The sequence below is a fragment of the Dermacentor variabilis genome, chromosome 8, assembly GCF_050947875.1.
Source record: "Dermacentor variabilis isolate Ectoservices chromosome 8, ASM5094787v1, whole genome shotgun sequence".
Taxonomy (NCBI): Eukaryota; Metazoa; Arthropoda; class Arachnida; order Ixodida; family Ixodidae; genus Dermacentor; species Dermacentor variabilis.
The window spans coordinates 66,305,379-66,326,187 of NC_134575.1; the positions used below are offsets into that span (position 1 = coordinate 66,305,379).

A 20,809-nucleotide genomic window follows, 5' to 3' on the forward strand; every position below is an offset into this window, starting at 1 on the left:
ACAACATTGCGCCTCGGGCTGCAGCGATGCTCTTTTCGTAAAACTGGTAACACCGACGTAAATTTGCAGTTTTAGAAGTTTATTAACAACACAATGCGACAAGGACAACGCATAAATAAGCCACGATACAGTGCCCAGTTATTCTCATTGTTTGTCCTCATCTTTACGTGCTGTTTTCTAATTTTCACTCAAGTAGCAGCGCAAATCAAATTTGAAGATCTTTTGTTAAAGTTGGTTGCTTTAAGATATATATTGTATTGTAGACATTTGCACCGCCAACTATTAAACAGCGCTTTATAAGCGACCAAAAAGAATAAGGCTTTTTTTGTTTATCGCTTGTTATGTGAGCGCCACCGAACCGGAGCGAACGAAATGTGAACCACGCAGTAGCATGGTTCCCGTGGACGGATACCGACTCCGATCTGCAACATCATCGGTAGTCGGAAATGTCGTTGTGCTGCTCGTTTCTCCACCGTGCGATCTACGTCGTTTAGCGTGCCCATAGTTCTTAAGCGACAGTGTGTGCTCGCTGAGACCGCCATGAGCGCCGGAGACATGGAGAACGCTTCGCACATCGAAGCCGAAACAAGTTTCGAAGTGCAGCTCTACATTTACGACCTCTCCAAGGGACTTGCCAAGACGCTTTCGCCCATGCTCATAGGTGACATATCACTGCCCCGTTTCATATATACGTTGCTGACGCTTTCATTTTTCGTTCCTTGAATTTCCCTTTCATGATGACCTTGAAAAGTATGCGAGCGAGCGGCGGTGTAGTTGGCCGGCACAATTGTTTATAACATCGCGTCCAAAAAAGAAAGCGCACAGCAATCCTAGGCATGAAACCGGAGGGGGCGTGCGTTTATAAATAGCTTTTTTCAAGCCGGTACAGCGGTGTGATGGCATTCAGCGGGTATCAAGTTGTGATGTATGCGCTGTAGAAGGTGTGAGCTTTTTTCATCATGAACTTCTTTACCAAAAGAGTTTCCTTTCTTTTGTTATCGCCCCCGCGAGCTACTGAACAGTTTTAAGCGCGCGGCATATCTAGGCTACACAGCAAACATCCGCCGTTGTGACAATGTTGGCCGCATACTTTCATGCAGGGAAGCAGCTGCCCGGTATATGGCATACAAGTATCGTTGCCTACGGCAGGGAGTACTTCTTCGGTTCTATGGGTATCGAAAGTTGCGGAGTGGTGAGTTTGTCCTTCCACTACGGCCGTGCCCATAAATGCCTCAGTTCGAGGAAAAAATAAAATTAAAAATGTGTAGTTTGTTTCAGTACATGATGTTTCTGCTGCGCATATGAATATATCTCACTGATGTCAACTATGCCTGTCATCGCTTTGCTTTTGCGCTCAGGGCGCACGGAACGCAGTGATGGCTTTGGCCTTTGTCCGTTTGTTTTTTTCTGGAGAACATTGCTCACATTAACTGTACGATTTCCCCTTGCGTCAGAATTTGAATGCCTGGCAGAAGTGTAACATTGCTCACATTAACTGTACGATTTCCCCTTGCGTCAGAATTTGAATGCCTGGCAGAAGTGTCAGGACAGTTTAGTTACGCCAGCGGCTTCAGTGTGCACACCATAATGCACTTGTATTGGCTTTAGCACGGCGTAAAGATAAGTGCTTCTTCTTTTCATGCTAAGAGGCCAGAACATGTGAGATCGAACCTTCCATGAGATCTCTTTTATTTGCATGCACTTTCTAAACTACTTCAAGAGATACTGCACCACATCACTCGCTTCACCATTGCGATGAGGCATTGACTGCATGTTGCTGTTTGTCCCGCCCAGTGTGGTCTTTGTGAAGACCACACACCTTAGAAGGTGGTGGTGAAGACCACCACCTTAGATGGAGTGAGCTTGTTGAAAAGTTAGTTTGGAGTTTGTGCAGGAACTACCAAGCCGGATCAGCATGGATGTGTTACTGGCACTAAACTTCAATGAACTAGAAATACAGTGTGAATTGAATGCATCCATGAGTTTATGCAATTTAAGTTTAGCCACGTCAAAGTTCATTCAGAACAAGAGAGAAAGCTGCCCATGTGATTGTAATTCCTCCCTACACACTTGCTTTGGCATTCATGTTGCAGTGGTATTGTGTGCCCATTTTGTCAGGCCTTGAAGATGGCAGAGAAATAAAGGGCATAATAAAGGGAAGTAAATATCAGCTGTTTTATGTGAGGCAACATTATTTTAGGAAGCTTTGGTTTGCCAAGAACTACGATGGGGAGAGGGAGGGCAGGCTTATACGTATGCTGTACCCATCAGGCTAAAGTTATATCCTAACATCATTATATCTAAAGTTGCTGCTATACAAATAATTTTAATGACATTAAATGTCACAATGAAGATAGCTGCTGTAAGGTCAGTGCTTGTGTGCCAACTGCAATATAATAAGAAGTGTTACCTACAGACCAGAGTTCAATATATGCCACAAGAAGCATTATTAGGTGTATCTAATGTATAATTATTTGAGATTGCTTCACAAATGTGTTTTTTCATATGCAGGCATGACTACTAACATGGTGAGCTAGAGTGCACATTTGATGACCAAATCATGTCTGACAACGAACTGTGCCACAAGTGACACTAAGCTTAAATCAGTATCATGAACATAGAAACAAGACGCTGACTAAACGTTGACGTTTGTGCTTCCACACGAACTCCTTGTTCACCAAAGCTTCTGTATTGGAGACAGAATATCAGCCCCTATTTCACAACACCACTTCTGTTGGCCTTCTTTCTTTCTTTTCCTAGTGTGAATTTACTTCCCAATCATCAAATTATCGATTTCACTAAGCTTTAATGCTATTAAACATGTCTGTATTGCTCTGCATGAGTGGCAATTACCTTTGAGCAGTTAAACTCATTTTCTTGTGCCGTTGTGGCAGGGCTATTTTTTTAGCCTTTTTTTTTTTTTTTTTTGCTGTTTTGGCAGGGCCCAGTGGTCAGCTACCTGAAATTAAGCTTTCTAAGGCCTGCCATTGGCCAGGTCTTGCTCTTTGATAAGACACTCTAGCATTTCTCCTACTGAGATGGCACCATCATTTGGCCTTGCTAACAATGCCAATATTGGTTCTGGTTGCATCACACAGCACTCGTCCTCTGACATGTCATTTCAGGGTTAAAAGATAAAGGGCATGCACACTTGTGGTTAAACAGCGTCACCTCATAACATTTTTTTCTAGCCTGGCTGTGTTGAGTTGTATGTTAGAAAGGGAAAAAACCTCTCTTGTTACCATACCAAGCTGGCTCAAACTATTACGCGTGATTCTTACAAACAAACATCAACACAGCGCACATGCCCCAAGGCCGTTTCACAAAGCACTATCCACTAGCAAAGTTTTCCTCCCTGTTAATGCGACTGATGTTTGCCAACATGCTAAGGCTTTTGTGATCTTGAAAGTGATTTGCTTAAGCAATTTGTCAATCACTGAGAACAAGGCATTGGTATGCTTGGTTGCGCACCATTTGCAGTGGTCATCCTAATTACCCGTCAATCCTAGCTCCTGCCAAGTTACCTAGGTCCCGCATCTAGTAATCACCTGTTGCCCTGAGTTGCATTGCATTTCTCTACTACATTGAATTTCTGTGCTGTCACGGACAGGTTATCAGGTTTATGCTATATGTGCCCTACCCAACTCCACATCTTGCCACTGTTGGGGACATGGGCCGCGATTTTGTGGCGATGCCTTTTCCTGATGCTAATGCCTTTCGGCACTTTTCACACTTACAAGTGTCCATGTTTGATGCTCTGCCTGGGACGGAATGTCTATTGACCACTCACGAGCACGAAAAGCGGAAAGGGAAAAGGCATCACTACAATATTGCGGCCATGGCAAGCAGTTAGCTAAATTTAGCTAGTTTTGAGTCACCTTAGCGATAACTTTTGGAGTCTTATCTCACTCATTTAACTTTTGGACTCCTAATGTCATAAAGGGCCAGTTGAATTGCCCTGGTAAAATTCCTCAAGGAAATTGCCTAAGTTCAGTGCCTCAACTCATTTCATACCAAATGAGATATAGGCACCTTCATTTGTCTCTGCGTTTAAAGACACACTAAAGTGTTTGTCAGTAAGCCATCTAAGAGCATTCAAGCTGCTTTCTAGGCAAAGCACAATCTTGAGATCTGGTCCCATTTTAGAAAATGGGGTTTGTTTTTCCTTTTTACATTCACACCATTGACTCACCATTGCAGCAGGTAGTTAAGACTGTAGTTTAACAATTAATAAGGAAGACGCCTAGATGGGAGGAGGAACTAAAACAAAATAAGAATTCTAAGCAGATCATTGTCATCACATAGTGACTGTTAGCCAAAAAGGGTGTCTTTTGGGCCGCAACCTGGTGACCTTGTCAGAAAGAATAGTTATCAACTTAGCTTCTTTGTCTTATCATCAATTACAATATGGTCTGCTAATTAGACACTGCTGTATATCTACCTACATTATAATTTCTCCTTTCCACTGCATATTGCAGTGTCATGGGCATTTCTCAAAGTTTACTTTTGAAGTCCTTTATACCTTTCAGTGTCAGGTATTTTAGGAAGTTATGCACCCCCGGCATGAGGTTCTTTTTTTTCTCGGGTATTATAAAATGAACACAATAGTTTGTTTTTGGTTATGCAGAAGGGGAAAAAATGACACGGATAATAGCAAATACACTCTTAGTGTAGTCCTCACATATCTATCTGTTTTCTACCAGCTACGTATATAGTTCTAAATTACTTGCTTCCACAATAGCACCGTCAGAAAGAGACCTTTTATAACATACAACAAATGGCAGGAGAGAAGTGGTTCTTGTGGGAAGGAGAAAAGGCTAGCGCTATTTTCTGCAACCCATGCGGGAGCACGGCTCAGCCCCAGCAGGGTGGAGGGGATGGGGTTAAAAGAGAGAGAGGGTAGGAGGGAGAAAAGTAGAGGGTCATAGAGATGGAAGTGAAGTAGTGGCCGATCAGGAAGCCCGAGGTGGTTCGATGGCCGTTAGGCCATCTGTCTTTGTAGAGATGTCCTATAGTCTCGCCGAGAGCCCCGACGAGTCGAGGTACTCGACGACACTTAGGAAGGCTGGTAGCCGATTACGACAGGGGAAGAGGATATCTTCCGGTCGTGAATATGGGAGCCCCAGGTGGTGGAACTCTTGCAGAAGTCGACCGCGGTGCTGCAGGTGAGCAGGGCAGGCCAGCAGGAGGTGCTCCAGAGTTTCTGGTTCACCACAGGAGGCACAGGCTGGCGAGGTGGCTTTCTTAAGGCGGTGTCGGCGGGCTGCCGTTTACTCGCAGTCGGAGCAGCAACGAGGCATCCCTTCGTAGGAGGCCGTGCTGTGGAAGAGGCCGTGGAGGCCGGCCCAGGGATACCCGTTTGTCCGGGTGGCAGGCGATAATGTGCCGGCGCAGCCTGTGCCTCGAGAAGTCTGCGGCCGTTACATCAGGGCTGAGGGGGACGCTTGAGTGGTGGGCACTTTTTGCCAGAGTGTCCGCCTCTTCATTGCACGGAATCCCCACGTGTGCCGGTAGCCAATGCAGAGATTCTAAGCATCCTGCGTCCTGAAGGGCCGTCAGTCTTGAAGAGAGCAGCGCTACCCCAAGGCTAGCCCTGTCAGGGTTCTGCAGGCAGAACATCGCCGCTTTGGAGTCGCAGAAGATGGCTGCCGGGGTCGCTGGTAGCTCCTCTGCAAGGAGGTCCACAGCAAGGTGGAGTCCTGCTAACTCTGCTGCGATAGAACTTGCGTGCCCCGGGAGACGGCACAGCTTGCTCTTTTGTAGGGCCGGTGCAACGCAGGGTGCTGTGGATGAGCCTGTCTCCGGTATCACGGATCCATCGACGAAGATGTGAAGGTGGTCCCCAAGTCTCTCTTGGAGGAGAGAGGCTGCCGTCTGCTGTAGGGCACACGTTGGGGAACGATTCTTTGAGACACCTGGCAGCTCCGTCGAGATAGGGATTGGTGGTCGATGTGGCGGGCGAGGCTGTACAGCGTTTGCAGGCGTGTCCCCTATGACCTCGTTATAGAGGCCACACAGCCGTCCCATGTGTGATGCTGGCCGGGAGCGTAGGCGGGTCAGGAGTGCTTGACCATCTGCGGCATGGTGTAGGCGATCAATGTGTCATAGCCCCTGTTGTAGGAAGAGTAATGACAGGGGCAAGGCCCCCGCCTCAGCCAAAGTGGCAGCCACTTGTGAGGTTCGCGGAACGCAATAATGGTAGTCTTGCACTACGGCCCAAATATTTGAACGGAGAATCGCCACAGTAATAGTGCACAAAGTCTGGGAGCTGCCCCTCCCATCTGCAGATGTACGCTTTGCGCGGTGCGATCACGCCTGCGAAGAGGCGCATTCTGCAGCATGCTAATAAAAACCCACACTGAGATATCTTGGAGAGAGGAGAAAGTATGCTTCTAGAAATATGCAACAGATTGTGGAACTATCTCGGAGCATGCCAACTTCGTGTGACTGCGTACATCTGACTAGAGAGAGTGGAGAACATACGGGTGTGGGAGAGGGAGGGTCAGTGACATGGTGGTACAGAAACACAGAGACGTACTGGTACATCAGAGACACTGAGAGGGTTATTAGCCTGCAAGATTTGATCTGACAGACGAGTGCTGGCACAATGTTGCATTTAACTACTGTTGTGTCGTGTTTGACTTGTTGACACCATGGATAACTGATCTCCAGTGAGACCTGTTAAGCACACCACTTTTAACCTCACGAAAATGTTTACCCATGACCTAAAGGATCCAGGGCATGGACAAACGTACATATATAAGCTGTATACTGGTACAATACAGCTGGCATGCACTATTCCTCAAAGTGATTTTGATAAGTTGCCATTTGTAGTTTGGCAGTGCAGGCCAAATTCAATCCAACTGATTTTTTATCTTGCAGATCATTGTTTTTGGTGATGGTTCTGTCATACTATCTGAGGAAATTTGGCGGTTGAGGTTCATTGCAATGCACTTGCTATTGTTATTTATTTAGTCCCTTACCTACTAATTTATTACACTTCAAAGGCATCATTTTGGTACATTACGTGAAACGCAGCCTTTCACAGGAGTAAAGTTAGCTAGTTTCAGCCGTTGTAGAAACATGCACCTTGCGCGTAACGGGATTACACTTAGCAAGTATGAAATTTGGAAAGTGCTTGTGCTTTGATTTGATACGAAACCTGGTCTCGAAATGCTGGGCCTGGCATTATTGTCAATATTGTGATGTCACCACACATTGAAAAATTTGCAGACATTGTCTAGCAATAAAGCTAGGCATGGTGATGTTGCTCACGAAAAATAAACACAAGTGCTGCATGCGTTCCCCTTGCTGTGCTTGCTTGTGGCACAAGGATTGCAGGAATGGAGCTAACTGGTACACTCTAAAAAAGTTTGTAGAGTTTTGGGCATATCTTTGCCCCACGACAATGGTCGTCTACCTTGCTTGCCTTTCGCTTCTTTTATGCTGCACACTCAATACTTAAAAGTCATTAATGGCATGCGAGTCATCAGCATGACATAGCATTCTTGAAAAAAAAGTAGTAAGTGCAGAGTTTTGAAGAAAGGAAACACAAGCAAGATGGATGATGATTATTGTTTTTGGGTACACGTCAAAGGGTGTAAATGTGTTTTTTGAGCATGTTTTCTAACTTCGTGACACATCAGATCCACCTGCTAAGTTCTGAAGCTTGTTCATAGAAATATGTACTATAGTAAATTGCTCAGTGGGCTTTGATGCTTGCTGGCATAGTTCTTAAAGTTTATCGAGCTTGGACCTTACTTTAATGCAAAAAAATAGTAAACCAAAAATAAGAAAGGTAGAATATTCTATGTCAATGCTCCTGTAAGTAGTGTTCATTTTACAGTTGGTTGTTGAAGGTAGCAACTTGTCAACATTGCTCCATCTTTGAATGTCCTTTTGTTGTTACACATGTACTTGTCACCAGGGGGAGACCATCCTCAAAGAACCAGACCAGATTCTGAGCCTGGGTCGCACCGAGCTCCCGTACAGCTTGTTCTTGGAGTACATCTTTGCCCTCGGTGAATCCGGCTACAAGTACGTATCATTCTCAGTTATTTATTATGAGGCTGTCGTCGTTTACAGCATGTCACATTGTGAGCACACCTTTATGGACTTAAAATGTGCCCGAATGCCCGCTTTTCCTGTTAGAATAAGTGAATCACCGTCAGAGCCACGACACCAAATTTTTGAGCGTGTAGTATGCATTGCATTTTTAACCGTACACGTCCCACAGCAAGCTGGCAAAACTTTCCACATTTGGTGGGGTCAAAATTTTGTTATGTGGGTTATTAGTCCACTGTGAGCACAGGACATTCTGAATCCAAGTGAGCACGAGGTTCAGCCTCTTGGTTAGCACCAACGTTAAGGCTCGCGCCTTCTTCATGGGCGTGGACATTCAGCCTTGTTGGTATGACACATTTCAGGACGGTTCAGCACATTAATGATGATGATGATGTGAAAGAAGACAGACACAACTGCTATGTGTGTCTTCTTTCACGTCCTCGTCAGCTATGCGCTTAGCCGTTCCCAAGTCCTTTTCTTCACTACAACTTGAATATCTTTATAGCAGAGTTGAGCTGTACAGCAGTCTGGTGACACTGATGAGTGACAAATTGAAGTCCATTCTGTGTGGTAATTTGTGTGGTATGTGTGGTTTCATTTTAGAGAGCAGTATGCATCTCTCTGTGCCTTCTCTCATTGTAAGAGTGGATTTTTTTGTATTGTGGTGAGTTAATTGATTAATACAGCTCAGCATATTTTACCCCTTAGTATCCTTTTAACAAGTTTAGTAAAATCCCAAAGCCCATAATTGCTAATTTCTAGGGGTGTGCGAATGTATTCTAAATCTAGAATATGATTTGAGTAGTCCCTGCTATTTGGTTCGTATTTGATTTGAGAATTCCTCATTCGAAGTTGTTCAATGTTCATTTTTTCATATGTATGAGGGACATAAACACTTATTGGAGTATCGAGGGAGACAGAATTATCTATGTGAGGACTGTTCTGAACAATTCTGATGCAGGAGAGCTGCATTTAATTGTTACGCAGGGGCACCAGTTCCCGAGCGAATGCATGGAGCAAGTAACTGCTGCTCAATCATTTTCAGTTATTTAATAAGAATAGATCTCCTTTAGGCAGCCTATATACAAATTTGTTCTGATTTACAATTCAAAAAATCTTACCATGTTTGCATCCCTTTAAAACAGTGTACGGCACTTTAGTAACATCCTTCTCTCCTTCAGCAAATGAAATATTGTAGGTGCATCTTGTAGCATGCTCTTCCCTTATTTCATTACTGTCATTGCCATCGTGTCGTAGACAATTGAAAGCACTTGTTTATCATTTACAAGTTCCCTCAGTTGTCTGGATTTCGAAATATGGGCAGTATTATATACATGTCAGTGTATATATGAGCCTGTTTTCTTTTTTTTTTCTTTAATCAAGAGACTCCATGCAAACTTGCTTGATCTTGCTTCAGAAATGAGAAAATATTTGCTATTCGGTGATAGTTTTTCTCGAATATTTGTATTTGTTTTTAGAATTTTCACTATTTGAACACTCTTACTTAAAAGGTGCCAAATAATCACTTTAAAGATATTCAATTCCAAGTTTACTTCAATGTCCAGTTTAAAATTCAGTGCCCAGCTTTGCGGCCATTGATCTGATATTGTGATACAGTATTTGTTACATGCATATATTCATTACACATTGATATCGACGTAGAACACTATAAGTTTGTCATTATGTCCAATAGCTCGTTATATTCACCTTCATTATATCGAGTTTTTTTTTTAACAATACTTCTTGCAGCCATGCTTCCATGACCGTCATAGTGTTAGAAAAGGATAACATTGCCATCAAGAGATACAGTGCCAATGATAATTAAGCATTGTTCTAATGAGTGTATGTTGCATCGTACCTCATTAATCGCATATGTTTATGTAAGGCCACACACTCGTTTGCTTACCGTAATGAGCATAAAAGACACGGACAAGCGGAAACACGACACAAGCATTGGCTGACAACTGGAAGTTTTATTCCCACTCTGCAATGTTTACAGTTTTAAAGAAACTGTGAAAACAAAAGAAGATGCCCAGGGAAGATGTGATTGTTGTAGTCAGTGGCATCAGTGAGCTAACATGAGACTAACAAAACAAACAGACAAAACCTGCAAACACTGGTAGGAGTGCATAGTGTTGGCTAGCATTCACTGCTGTCGTGCAAGATCTGGGGGGGCTCTTGTCTTCTGTCTGCTCGTGATGCTGGCAGATTGTATTGGTGGTTCGCAAGCTGTAAGTGGCTCGTTGACTTAATAGTTGGGCACTAACCCTGCTAAGACCAGCATGTTCCTCCTACCACTAATGGCACAGTTTGGAGTAAGGACAGCTATCTAGCTTCTTTAGCACGGGTGCGGGATGAAAGAGCAGACAGATAGATGACATTCTCTCCATGCTTTATTTCTTCGCTCCCTGCTGCATTGAGGATTAATTTTGCTGCTAATTATTAATCTTTGCCTTTTGAGAAGACTTCAGCCATTGGAGGTGCTTGTGATTGTGAGCATAAGCCCATAAGCTCATGTACACGTCAACTTAGCAAGCATGGCCATTTCTTTTCCTTATGCCAAAACGTACAGCAGCACTGGCACATGGTTATATGGGTTGTTTATTTTTATCGTTAACATAATTTTTAAAGATCACTCGTAGGTAGCACAATTCTACTTCTTGAGCTAGATTACTCTTGGAGGTGTACTTTATTTGCACGAGAAATCAAAATAAATGTTTGAGTTATTAACAAATTTTTCCTAATTAACTTCCAAACTAAAGATTATGCAGATCCCATGTGCTGCGGGAATCGACGTAAGCAAACCTTTCTGTGCTGTTTGCTCTGATTTACAATAATTAGCAGTGATATTTACAGCGAATGTTAAAGTTTTTCGGCATACATTGCAATACGAGAGCGCAGAGTTTGCCATTAAATGTTACCTTGCATGCACAACTTGTGGTTGTCTACGTAGTACACAGAACACACTGCGACACGTGTTTGCCTGAGGCGTAGTGCGCCACTGTTCATAGCTTGCTTGAAGTATAGCACTGTCATTGCCTCGCACAGTGCAGCGCATCAGGGCAGACGCATTAAATTTTAATTAAATTATGGTGCTTTATGTGCCGTAACCACGATCTGATTATCAGGCACACTGCAGCATGGGACTCCAGATTAATTTTGACCCCCTCTGGTCCTTTAACGTGCACCTAAATCCAACTACACTAGCATTTTTGCATTTTTCCCCCGTCAAAATGCAGCTGCCACCGTCTTGGTTGAACCTGCAACTTTTAGCAATGCCATGGCCACAAAGCTACTGCGGTGCGTACAGTAGTGTTGATTTGATGGGCGGCTGCTTCTGTAGTGCCATCTAGACATTGCGACGCTTTAGATCACCTTGAACGTGTGCACGCCCTCCGTCAATTGACCGCTTAACAAATTTGCACGGTGTTTATTTTTCAGAAATACCACAAACGTAAGCATATCACACCTTGCATTTCAATTTATCCAGCTTTTCTGCAACTGCTGCCATGTCTAGCAGCTGCGATTTCTTGTTTTCTTACATTGCCTTTTCACTCTCCTATGCTCCGCCCATGTATGCGAGCTGCCGTGAGCGTAAAGTGGCAAGGCTGTTATTTACTCGTTTCACAACTGCATCGGTTCTGCTCATTCTCTGCCTCCTCTCCCTACCTCCTCATTGCCATTCTGTCTGCATCCCCTCTGGACTGTTGCACGTTAGTACAAAGGTAAGCCTGCAGCTTCTGCAATGCTCTAGCGGGGAGCTCACAGATAACTACAGCGGTCTGGGGGGCATTGTGGCGACACCCAGAGAGCTCTTGAGGGCATTGTAGGGACACGATGTAAAGGTTCAAACAAGTTTCTCACATCGCCTTTCCTCTATGCTGCATTCTCGCCTTCTATATACATGCTCTGAACCACCCCTTGATGTGGCATGTAAAACAGCTACGGCAGCAGCACTGGGAAAGTCGGAAGGAAGAGGCAAAGAAGGTTTTGCTTTGAAGGGGGACGTGGCGTTCTATAACAACTTTCTTATTTCTTTGTGGATTTTTATGAGAATTGGCAGGCTTATCAGCAACGTTTCTGTGATACTACTGTATAAATTTCACAAAGATATCTCTAAGAACTTTTTTATGTAAAAAATTTTTTCCATCTGGCCTTGTTCCAAGCCTGAATCACTTAAAAAAATATGATAGAACACTTGTGCAAAGCACTGTGCATTCTAAGATGAATGGTTGGGGTCGTGACATTCCCAGACTTTTTTATTTGCAATGCAATTTTCTTTAGTTCTCATTTTTAAAGAGGTGACTGTAAGAGGCGTAAGAAGTGCCAGAGAGCGACTCCTTGACATCGTCGACAGAAGAAGGTATTCCGCCCGCGTGTGAAGTGCTCGGTGGCGGCTCCTGAACGGCAGCATCGACACGCGTACGCATCCTGCCCGCATGTGGCGTCTTCGGCTGCGCGCCTGTGACTGCTGCGCTATGCTGCACAGTACTGCCACGCGAGCTTGAAGCAGTCATTTTCACCGTCGGCGATTTTGGCGAGTGCCGTAAGCATGAGCCGTCTTGTACTTCAGCGGTCGCCGACCCATGGTCGCCAGTAAACTTCCGAAACTACGCCCCGCAAGCACTGATAAATGCGTCGAGCTGATATGTCCGGAGTAGCGTATCACAACACAAACCAGCTTCCGAAACTACTGACGGCGAGCCGATATGTCCAGAGGCGCGTATCGCAACGCAAGTCAGCCAAGTTCCGCAAGTACTGATGAATGCGTCGAGCCGATATGCCCAGAATAGTGTATCACAACACAAACCAGCTTCCGAAACAATGCTCCTCACGCACTGACAGCGAGCCGATATGTACACAGGCGCATATCACAAGTCAGCTACGTTCCGCAAGTACTGGCGATCCGAGATGCGAGGAGGCGCTTATCGCTTGTGGAGTCCGCTGCCGAAGCTACGCTCCATACATGCTCATGCTCACGAACAATGCGAAGCGATTGTCAGTCACGGGCGAAGGTGCGGCCTGCGCGTGGCGGCGCGGTAGCAGAAGACTCTCACCGCCAACGGGACCAATGGCGAAGCTCTAATTGGCCACGTGACGGGCATGGCCAATCGGAGGTCTCGGAACGGTCTTGAATCATTTGCTTTTTGTGTGCTTGCTTCTGAATGGAGGAGGTGGCTGGCGAGGCAAATTTAAAGACAGAGCAATGCCATTTGACAGAGATATGCGCTTTCCAACACGGGAAAAATGGCGGCGCTCGGTTGCGCCGTTGCGGAAATATGGTGGCTTGAAAAACGCCATTTTTTTTTTTTCAATTTCCGCGGAATTTCTTTCGTCACGTTGGCTGCTACAAAAATTTTTTGAGCACTTCTACGCGGTTTTCAGCGTTCATATTTCGGAATTAGAAAAAAAAAATAGTTATAGAAACGGAATATGTGCTTTTCAAGAAATCGATGTTTTCGTCATTTTTCGCTATACGAAAGCCGTGTCCCCCCTTAAACACTTCAGAGCATATATTGCAGTGTTTAAGTTGTATCTTTCTCTGCATTATTTTCTCTTTCTCTCTCTCTTGAGTTGTATCAGGTGACTTCAAAAGTCATATCTACTTGGAACGAATTATGAGGATGGCACCAGTTTCGAGATATGCGTCCCCAATATTTGCAACAATATACATTGGTGTTCCAAGAATTTTTGAGCTTCAGTGCATAAAAAAGCAGGACTGGACATTATCAAAGATACATGTATCTTAGAGGCTGTCTTTAGGGGGGATGTGGGTCTTAGACCAAAAATTTTTAAATCCTTATTATTCGAGGTATAGTGCTGAGAACTTGTAGATATATGCAATGTTATGTGCCTATTTCGAGTATAAGGTCCATTTTCATTTATCTCATTTGGATCAAATTTTATGCTAGATTTAGGTGCACATAAAGAACCCCAAGTGGTCGAAATTTCCGGAGTCCTCCACTACGGCGTGCCTCATAATCAGAAAGTGGTTTTGGCACGTAAAACTCCATAATTTCATTTTAAATTAAGTTTTATGCACTCTTACCTTTATAATCTTCTGCAATGATTTCCAAAACATCTGATCCTTAGATTTTGCTAAATAGGGTATCAATGGCTTCTGTATGGTTCAAGGAATGCAATTAGACTAACTTTATTTCTCTGCCTTACTGAGAACATGGGTTGCGAGGTATTGTATTTGAAACACAAAAAAGTGTTTTTCTGGTGACTAACTTTGAAGTCTCTCAACATTTTTTATAGGTAAGGCAGTGCAATAAAGTTGGTCTTATTGCATTCCTCGAATAATGCAGAAGCCGTTGGTACCCTGTTTAGTGAAATTTCAGGAACTGATATTTTGCAATTCCTTGCGAGAAATTACTTAAAGATAGCTTACATAAAATTATAATGAGAGGAGATAAACAAAAGTAGACTGCATAGTCAAAATAAGCACTAACATTACATATGTTTTTTATTTATTCACAATACCTTACAGACTCATTAAAGGGCATTGAGTAAGGCGGGCAACAGTAATTACATGACAGAAAAATAACTAAGTGCAACATCATTATACAATATTAACATGCAACGAATTCAGGTTATCACGGAATGTTTCACAATTGGAGATGAATGCAATGTGATCCGGGAGACCGTTCCAATGTGCAGTAGCTCTAGGTAGTGGTGATGAGTTAAGTGTCTGCGTTTGACCATGAATGTGCGGAAAATGCGTGAAACTAAGTGCGTTGTGAATGCGTCGAGATGTGTGCACAGGAGCATGAAGCGGCAAACAGTGAGTTATTACAATACATGTACCTGTGAAACAGACATAAAAGGGCAATGACACTGCGATTTTCCTATGGCTGAAATACAAGGTCTTGTTTTATTTGGGTAATGCTCGAATGATAGTCATAGTTGCCAAAGATGAATCTGGCTGCCCTGCTCTGAACGACTTCCAACATATGGATCAGAAAATTTTGATATGGTGACCATGTCGATGAAGCGTATTCTGGTTGTGGGCAAACATAAATAAGATATGCTCATTTTCGTACATCGGAAGGCACATTGTGGAAGTTTCTATGCAGGTAGCCGAGAGATTGAGAAGCTTTAGGGAAGGCTTTTGCTACGTGCGTTGTCCAGGATAAGTCCGATGAAAGATAAACGCCGAGATATTTGTACGATGGGGCAGTCGAAACTACGGTATTATTAATCGAATAGGGAAACACTGAGTTAGTGTGCTTTCGACTAAATGAGATTAACTTGCATTTGGAGGCGTTAAGGGACACCTGCCAAGTTACGCACCATCTATAGGTTATTTCAAGGTCACTTTGGACAAGTTACAAGTTTTCAGCACCATATCAAAGAATAAAATTTTTCTTTTTTAAGACCTACCTTACCCCTTAAGATACTATTTGGGTATCTTGTATCTGCATCAAGATTCATTAGCAAAGACATGTATCAGTATCTGTATTTTCAATACGTCAGTATACATCAGTGGAAGTATCGTGCATCTCAAGATACGAGATACACATTGCAGAACCCAAGACAATTCCTATATTCACTGAAGGGTAAGGTAGAACTGCAGACACAACATTGTTGTGTAAGCTTGTAATTTTAATAACCAAATGCTATCAGGAATATAAATAAACACACAGCCACCTGGAGATGACAACACTCTTTCTAAAACTAACGAATAGCGAACGTGAGCCTACCTCAATTTTCTTGTGAACATAAGTGTTCCGCAGCGCTAGTACATCAAAAACCTAAAGTAGGGTTACCACAACTAAAAGCGATTGTCAGTATTCGTCAGGGAAGTACATGATCAACAAGCCTAGTTTCCAGAAATGTGAGACCATCGTGAAGAACAAAAAGCAGTTTTGACTAGCCAATAGTGCATAAGGAACATGTTTTAACTGCAGAACTGAAGTCATTCAGCCTTAAAAACATACCCTTTTTGCTGGAAACCTTGTACATGGAACTACTTCCAAGAAATGCGGGCTAAAAATGTGTTGCCATTTGCATTGCTGTTCCCAGTAACAATTTTTTACGCTTCATTTCTTACGCCACGAAGGCGAATTGTCTGAAACAGAAACACATTTTTGTGTAGTACTTTAGGTGAACTTAGCGAGCTCAAATGCAACCACTGCTGCTTACCCGCACAGACGCTCTGTAAGATTCGAAGGCACAAAAGCAGTTGCTAAACACGAGAACTATGTTTTATTGTACTTAGTTCGCTCACCACGTTTACCCCGTCGCCACTGTCGCACATCCCCCTGCATGTTTCCATGTTGTTTGAAGTTGTGTGAACTTGATAGACGCTTGTTGCCCAATCATTCCACGATAGCTGCATGGAATTTGGTCATAAATTGGCCACTTGGTATAATCTGGATACCCCAAGTAAGAACAATGTGACTGCCGTCACCAGTAGCCAGGGGCCTGAAAGGGTGACAAGTACACTCTAGTGACAAGGGAACGCAGATCCTGCTCTCACTTTAGGGTCTGTGTTTTTGCTATATGAGTCAAGCTGTCGGCCTTGCTTTTCTTCACCAGAAGGTTCAGTCATTTTTTCTCTACTATTTTAGGAACAACGTTTTTGGATATGCAATTGTGGACTCATATGCATCTGAATAGATGCATTGATATGCTAACCATAGTTTCTGCATGCTTGAGTTATAACAGTACATTTTTCCACAATTATTACTGTTATTATGTATTGTTTGTTCACTAATAAGCAATTTCAAATAGTAACTTTATTATTTTTATTTTTTGAATATGAAAAAAGAAAATTTTTACTTATGTTTAGATATTCTGAACACATCATAAAGAGAGAAGAACTTTATTTCCTATTGGCTGTTAGTGTGAAGCATTACTGTCCAAGTCCAGCTGGGTTCGTGGCTTTCGTGCTAAGTTAACTTGTTTGCACTTATTGACATTGTTTATGTGGGCCACCACCAGTAGCCGTAGCCCAGGGGGGCTTATTCTGTAAGGGTCCACCTAGTGGACTGTCCATTTCGGCCACTGCTGATTGGCTAGGGCCGCTCGTCTCCTCCTCATTCATGCAGCTGCATCCAATCAGCAGCAACCGAAATGGACAGTCTACTAGGTGGACTCTTACGGAATACCTCCCCTGGTCAATAGGTGTTCCATGAAAAAGTGTGGAGAAAGGCGGATATCACAGAGAAGGGTATTATGTTTCACTACAGAAATATTAATGTAGGTAATTGTGGTTTTAACAAAGAAAGAAGTCTTTGAAGTTAAACCCCACCACTGTAATATTTTGGTTGACAGTTGGAATTCCCCTGTAGCATCTAGAATGAGCCAATAACAATAATAGGGCTGTATAATAGTTTCCTGATATAACAATCACATTAGCAGCAAATGCAAATAATTAGGTCAGTAGTTTCTACGCATTATCAATATTTTCTGCACTATATTCAGAAGCTATGGATCAGTAAGCATAATGGGCAATATTTTTTATATATATATAATAATACCTTCTGATATTTCCTGTGCTATTTCCACACATTATGGAAGAAATAGTTATAATCGGCAAGTTTTCCCAAATAACACATTCTCAGGATCGAACACCCTTATGTTAGGAGAAACATTAGTGGTCATCATTACCCGCCATGTTTGCCAAGCGGCTATGTCATTGCGCTGCCTATCTTTACGTCATGGGTTCGACCCTGGCCATGGCAGCCATATTTCAATGGGGGTTAAATGTAAAAGCATGCTCGTGTACTGTGCATAACCCCACGTGGTCAAAATCAATCCGGAGTGCCCCACTACGGCTTGCCTCATAATTGTAATTGGGTTTCGGCATGCAAAACCCAGTTTTTTTTAGTGGCCCATGCCATGAATTATTAAGAATGTTTCCTGTTTTGATTTTATTCTTACTGTTTGATATAATTCCAAAGCTAGCTTCCTGTCCATCACATTTGTCCAATATGCCTTTTCTTCATCCCTGATTTTAGGTTTCCATGTTGTTAAGATAAAGGACGATACGCAAAAGTCCATAAGCAGGCTTTCTCACAGAGCTAACTTCATCTAATCAAGGTGGCCACGTTCCTGCTAGCAGCACTGTTAAAGCTAAGGCACTCACTTTGAAACCTCGGACAGTGCGTGGACGATGGCAGGAGCGATGCCACTGACCCGCATGTTGATACTTCAGTTACAATTGTAGCTTGAGGTCCGCCATCTTGGTTGCATCAAATGTGTGGGGTGAAGCCCACTTGCAGGTTTTTTACATTGTCTATTATTACTCGTTACCCACTTAGACTGGTCAAGAATGGCCTTATGGTATTTGGTTAGAACGTAGAAAAATTATTTTGCGTTTTTCTCTGTAAACACTGCAATAAAATTAAGCCTGTTGGCAAGAGTTTGGAAATTTGCATGCCCACTATTGTATGGTTGTAAACTTGCAGTGGCCCTACAGTGGGGCTATTGTGAGAAGTTAACTAATGTACTGAAGTATCTTAAGATTTAAATCGCAAGTATCGGATTGGATGCAATTGGTCCACTAGTACCTTTGTATCTGTATCATGATACCGCTTCAATGTATCTTTGGCCAGCTTTGATAAAAAGACGTTTTGTAAAAAAAAGTAAGTGGAAGAACAGTGCATTTTTACTACTATACAAGTTTGACCGCACCTATCTCGAAAGGAGTGATAGTTTCAAAATTCATTTCAAGTGGATTTACCTTGTGAAATCATTGGCTTCAATTCGTGTATTGCAATAGGTGTGCTAAAATAATTAGTTAAATAGTCAATTAGTGAAATTTTGTAATTAAACAAATAAAGAGCTTAATTTCCAGTGTAATTAATGTCAGCCTTTTGAGTAATCCAGTTCAGTAAGTACATTTGTGCCATATGTCGCAATCAATCAATAAAAGTTTTGTTAAGGTTAAAAACACCCAGTATATGGCATCGCATTCAGCAGCTTGTATATTAAAGTGCCCTTGTAAGCAGTAATAAACTAGTAATGCATAGGACAGATAACTGATGAAGTATTAGAGTTACAAAATGGGTGCCAAGAGAAGGGAAGCGCAGTCGAGGACGGCAGAGAACTAATAAATAAGATGGGGTCATCTGGCACAAGACAGGGTCAATTGGAGATCATTGGGAGAGGCCTTGGTCCTTTAGTGGACCTAGTAAGCTGCTGATGATGATAATGAGGAAACTAGTCACGAGTCTGTACTGCACATTGTGTGCCCTATGTTCATCTCTGTTTTTGTGTGCTGCTGCTGCAGGAGTGTGAAGCACTCACTGACGTCTCCATCTTGGTTCATTTTATCTGTGCAGGCCACACACTTATGATCTGTTTCGTCACAACTGCAACAACTTTACACAAGAGGTGGCCGTGTTCCTCACAGGGAAGTCCATCCCCCAGGAAATTCTGGACCTCCCTGATGAGTTTCTGAGCACGTGAGTTGTCTGCAATCAATGCACCTTTTCTTTCTTAAATTGCTCAACCAACTTTTCTGTTTATGTTGATGGCATGTAGTGCCAGCAGGAAAGCATTCATGGCAACGTCTGTATTCATTCGTCGCCTGCTGAACAAGGTACCGCAGATGAACAGAAATGAAAGAACGACAAAAGTTTTCGAATGAATGCAGAAACAAAATGGGTAATGCAAGCTTTGTTTTTGGTTTTGAGTTGAAGTGCACAAGACAACCTGTGACTCTTGCTTGTATACAATGAAATCTCTAAATTCAAAATCTCTTAATTCAAATTGACGAATAATTCCAACTGCTCTTTTGATCCCAGCAAAGGCCTATGTACATAAATAGAGAAAAACGTCTGTGAATTTGACCTCCAAAATCCATGCAACGATTATTTAGAACTAAATTTTCTTTCTCATGGTCCGCTGTTCGGACAAACGCTAGCCAAAGCCAAAGGTTGGATGTGTTGCTAGCTACCGTAATGTCGTTTGTGGTAAAAATAATGTGGAAAAACGTGCGGGAAGTCGAGACCAAACTAAAGCGAGCAGAGCCTCACACACCCTCCTTTCCCATCCAGCTTAAAAGAGCAGGAAGGAGCCCCCCAGTGTGCACTTCATCGCGTTACTGCTAGATCACCTGTGCCTCGTGAGTTTGTTATTTGCTTTTTAGACCATGATTTGTCATTGCAAAATGGAACAAAGTGCTGCTGTTTGGCAAGCACACTTCATCGCTCCTCTTAAACACTACAGGGGCCCTATAACGTAAAACTATTCCAATTTGTTTTTATTCCAAATCGGCCATTAGCCCTCCCTGATAGGTCAGAATGGTTCAAGTCCACCCCGTATGGGCGGGTGCCACACCCATATGGGCAGAGCCCGAGCCATTCTGACCTATCAGGGAGGGCTAATGGCTGATTTGGAATTAAAACAGATTGGAATACAGTCTACGCTTATTACAACATACTCGCGTACAACGGACTTTCAGATATAATGGACCATATTTCAGCCTTAGTTTCTTTTACCTATTTTATTAATGCTACGAAGTTCACTTTTAAAGGACCGTGCTATAACGGACTATCGGCTACAGTGTACAAAATTAGCGACAATTTTTGTCAGACTTTTGACATGTCGACACGGGCTGGCAACTGACTTGCGAGGATCAGCCGACGATAGCGGCTCAATATCTTGCACGTGAGGGAGGGAGGACAGCGGGCAGAATGCGCCATCTTTCACGCATGAGGCACGGGGGGTTCTTTGCAAAAGCATGTAACAATTGGCAGAAATTTTTTCACCTCTGCCAACCAGCACTCAT

The 20,809-nt window shown here is 43.0% G+C and overlaps 1 protein-coding gene across 1 annotated transcript in view; it reads left to right on the forward strand.

Annotated features, from left to right (window-relative positions):
• The first annotated feature begins 376 nt into the window (after positions 1 to 376).
• The window catches only part of LOC142590296 (uncharacterized), a 52,176-nt gene continuing 31,743 nt past the window's right edge, over positions 377 to 20,809 (forward strand). The window contains exons 1-4 of the mRNA XM_075702305.1: positions 377 to 661; positions 1,101 to 1,192; positions 7,928 to 8,037; positions 19,359 to 19,481. Coding sequence (XP_075558420.1) covers positions 541 to 661; positions 1,101 to 1,192; positions 7,928 to 8,037; positions 19,359 to 19,481 — 446 coding nt within the window. The 5' untranslated portion in view covers positions 377 to 540. The remainder of the gene's footprint in view (positions 662 to 1,100; positions 1,193 to 7,927; positions 8,038 to 19,358; positions 19,482 to 20,809) is intronic.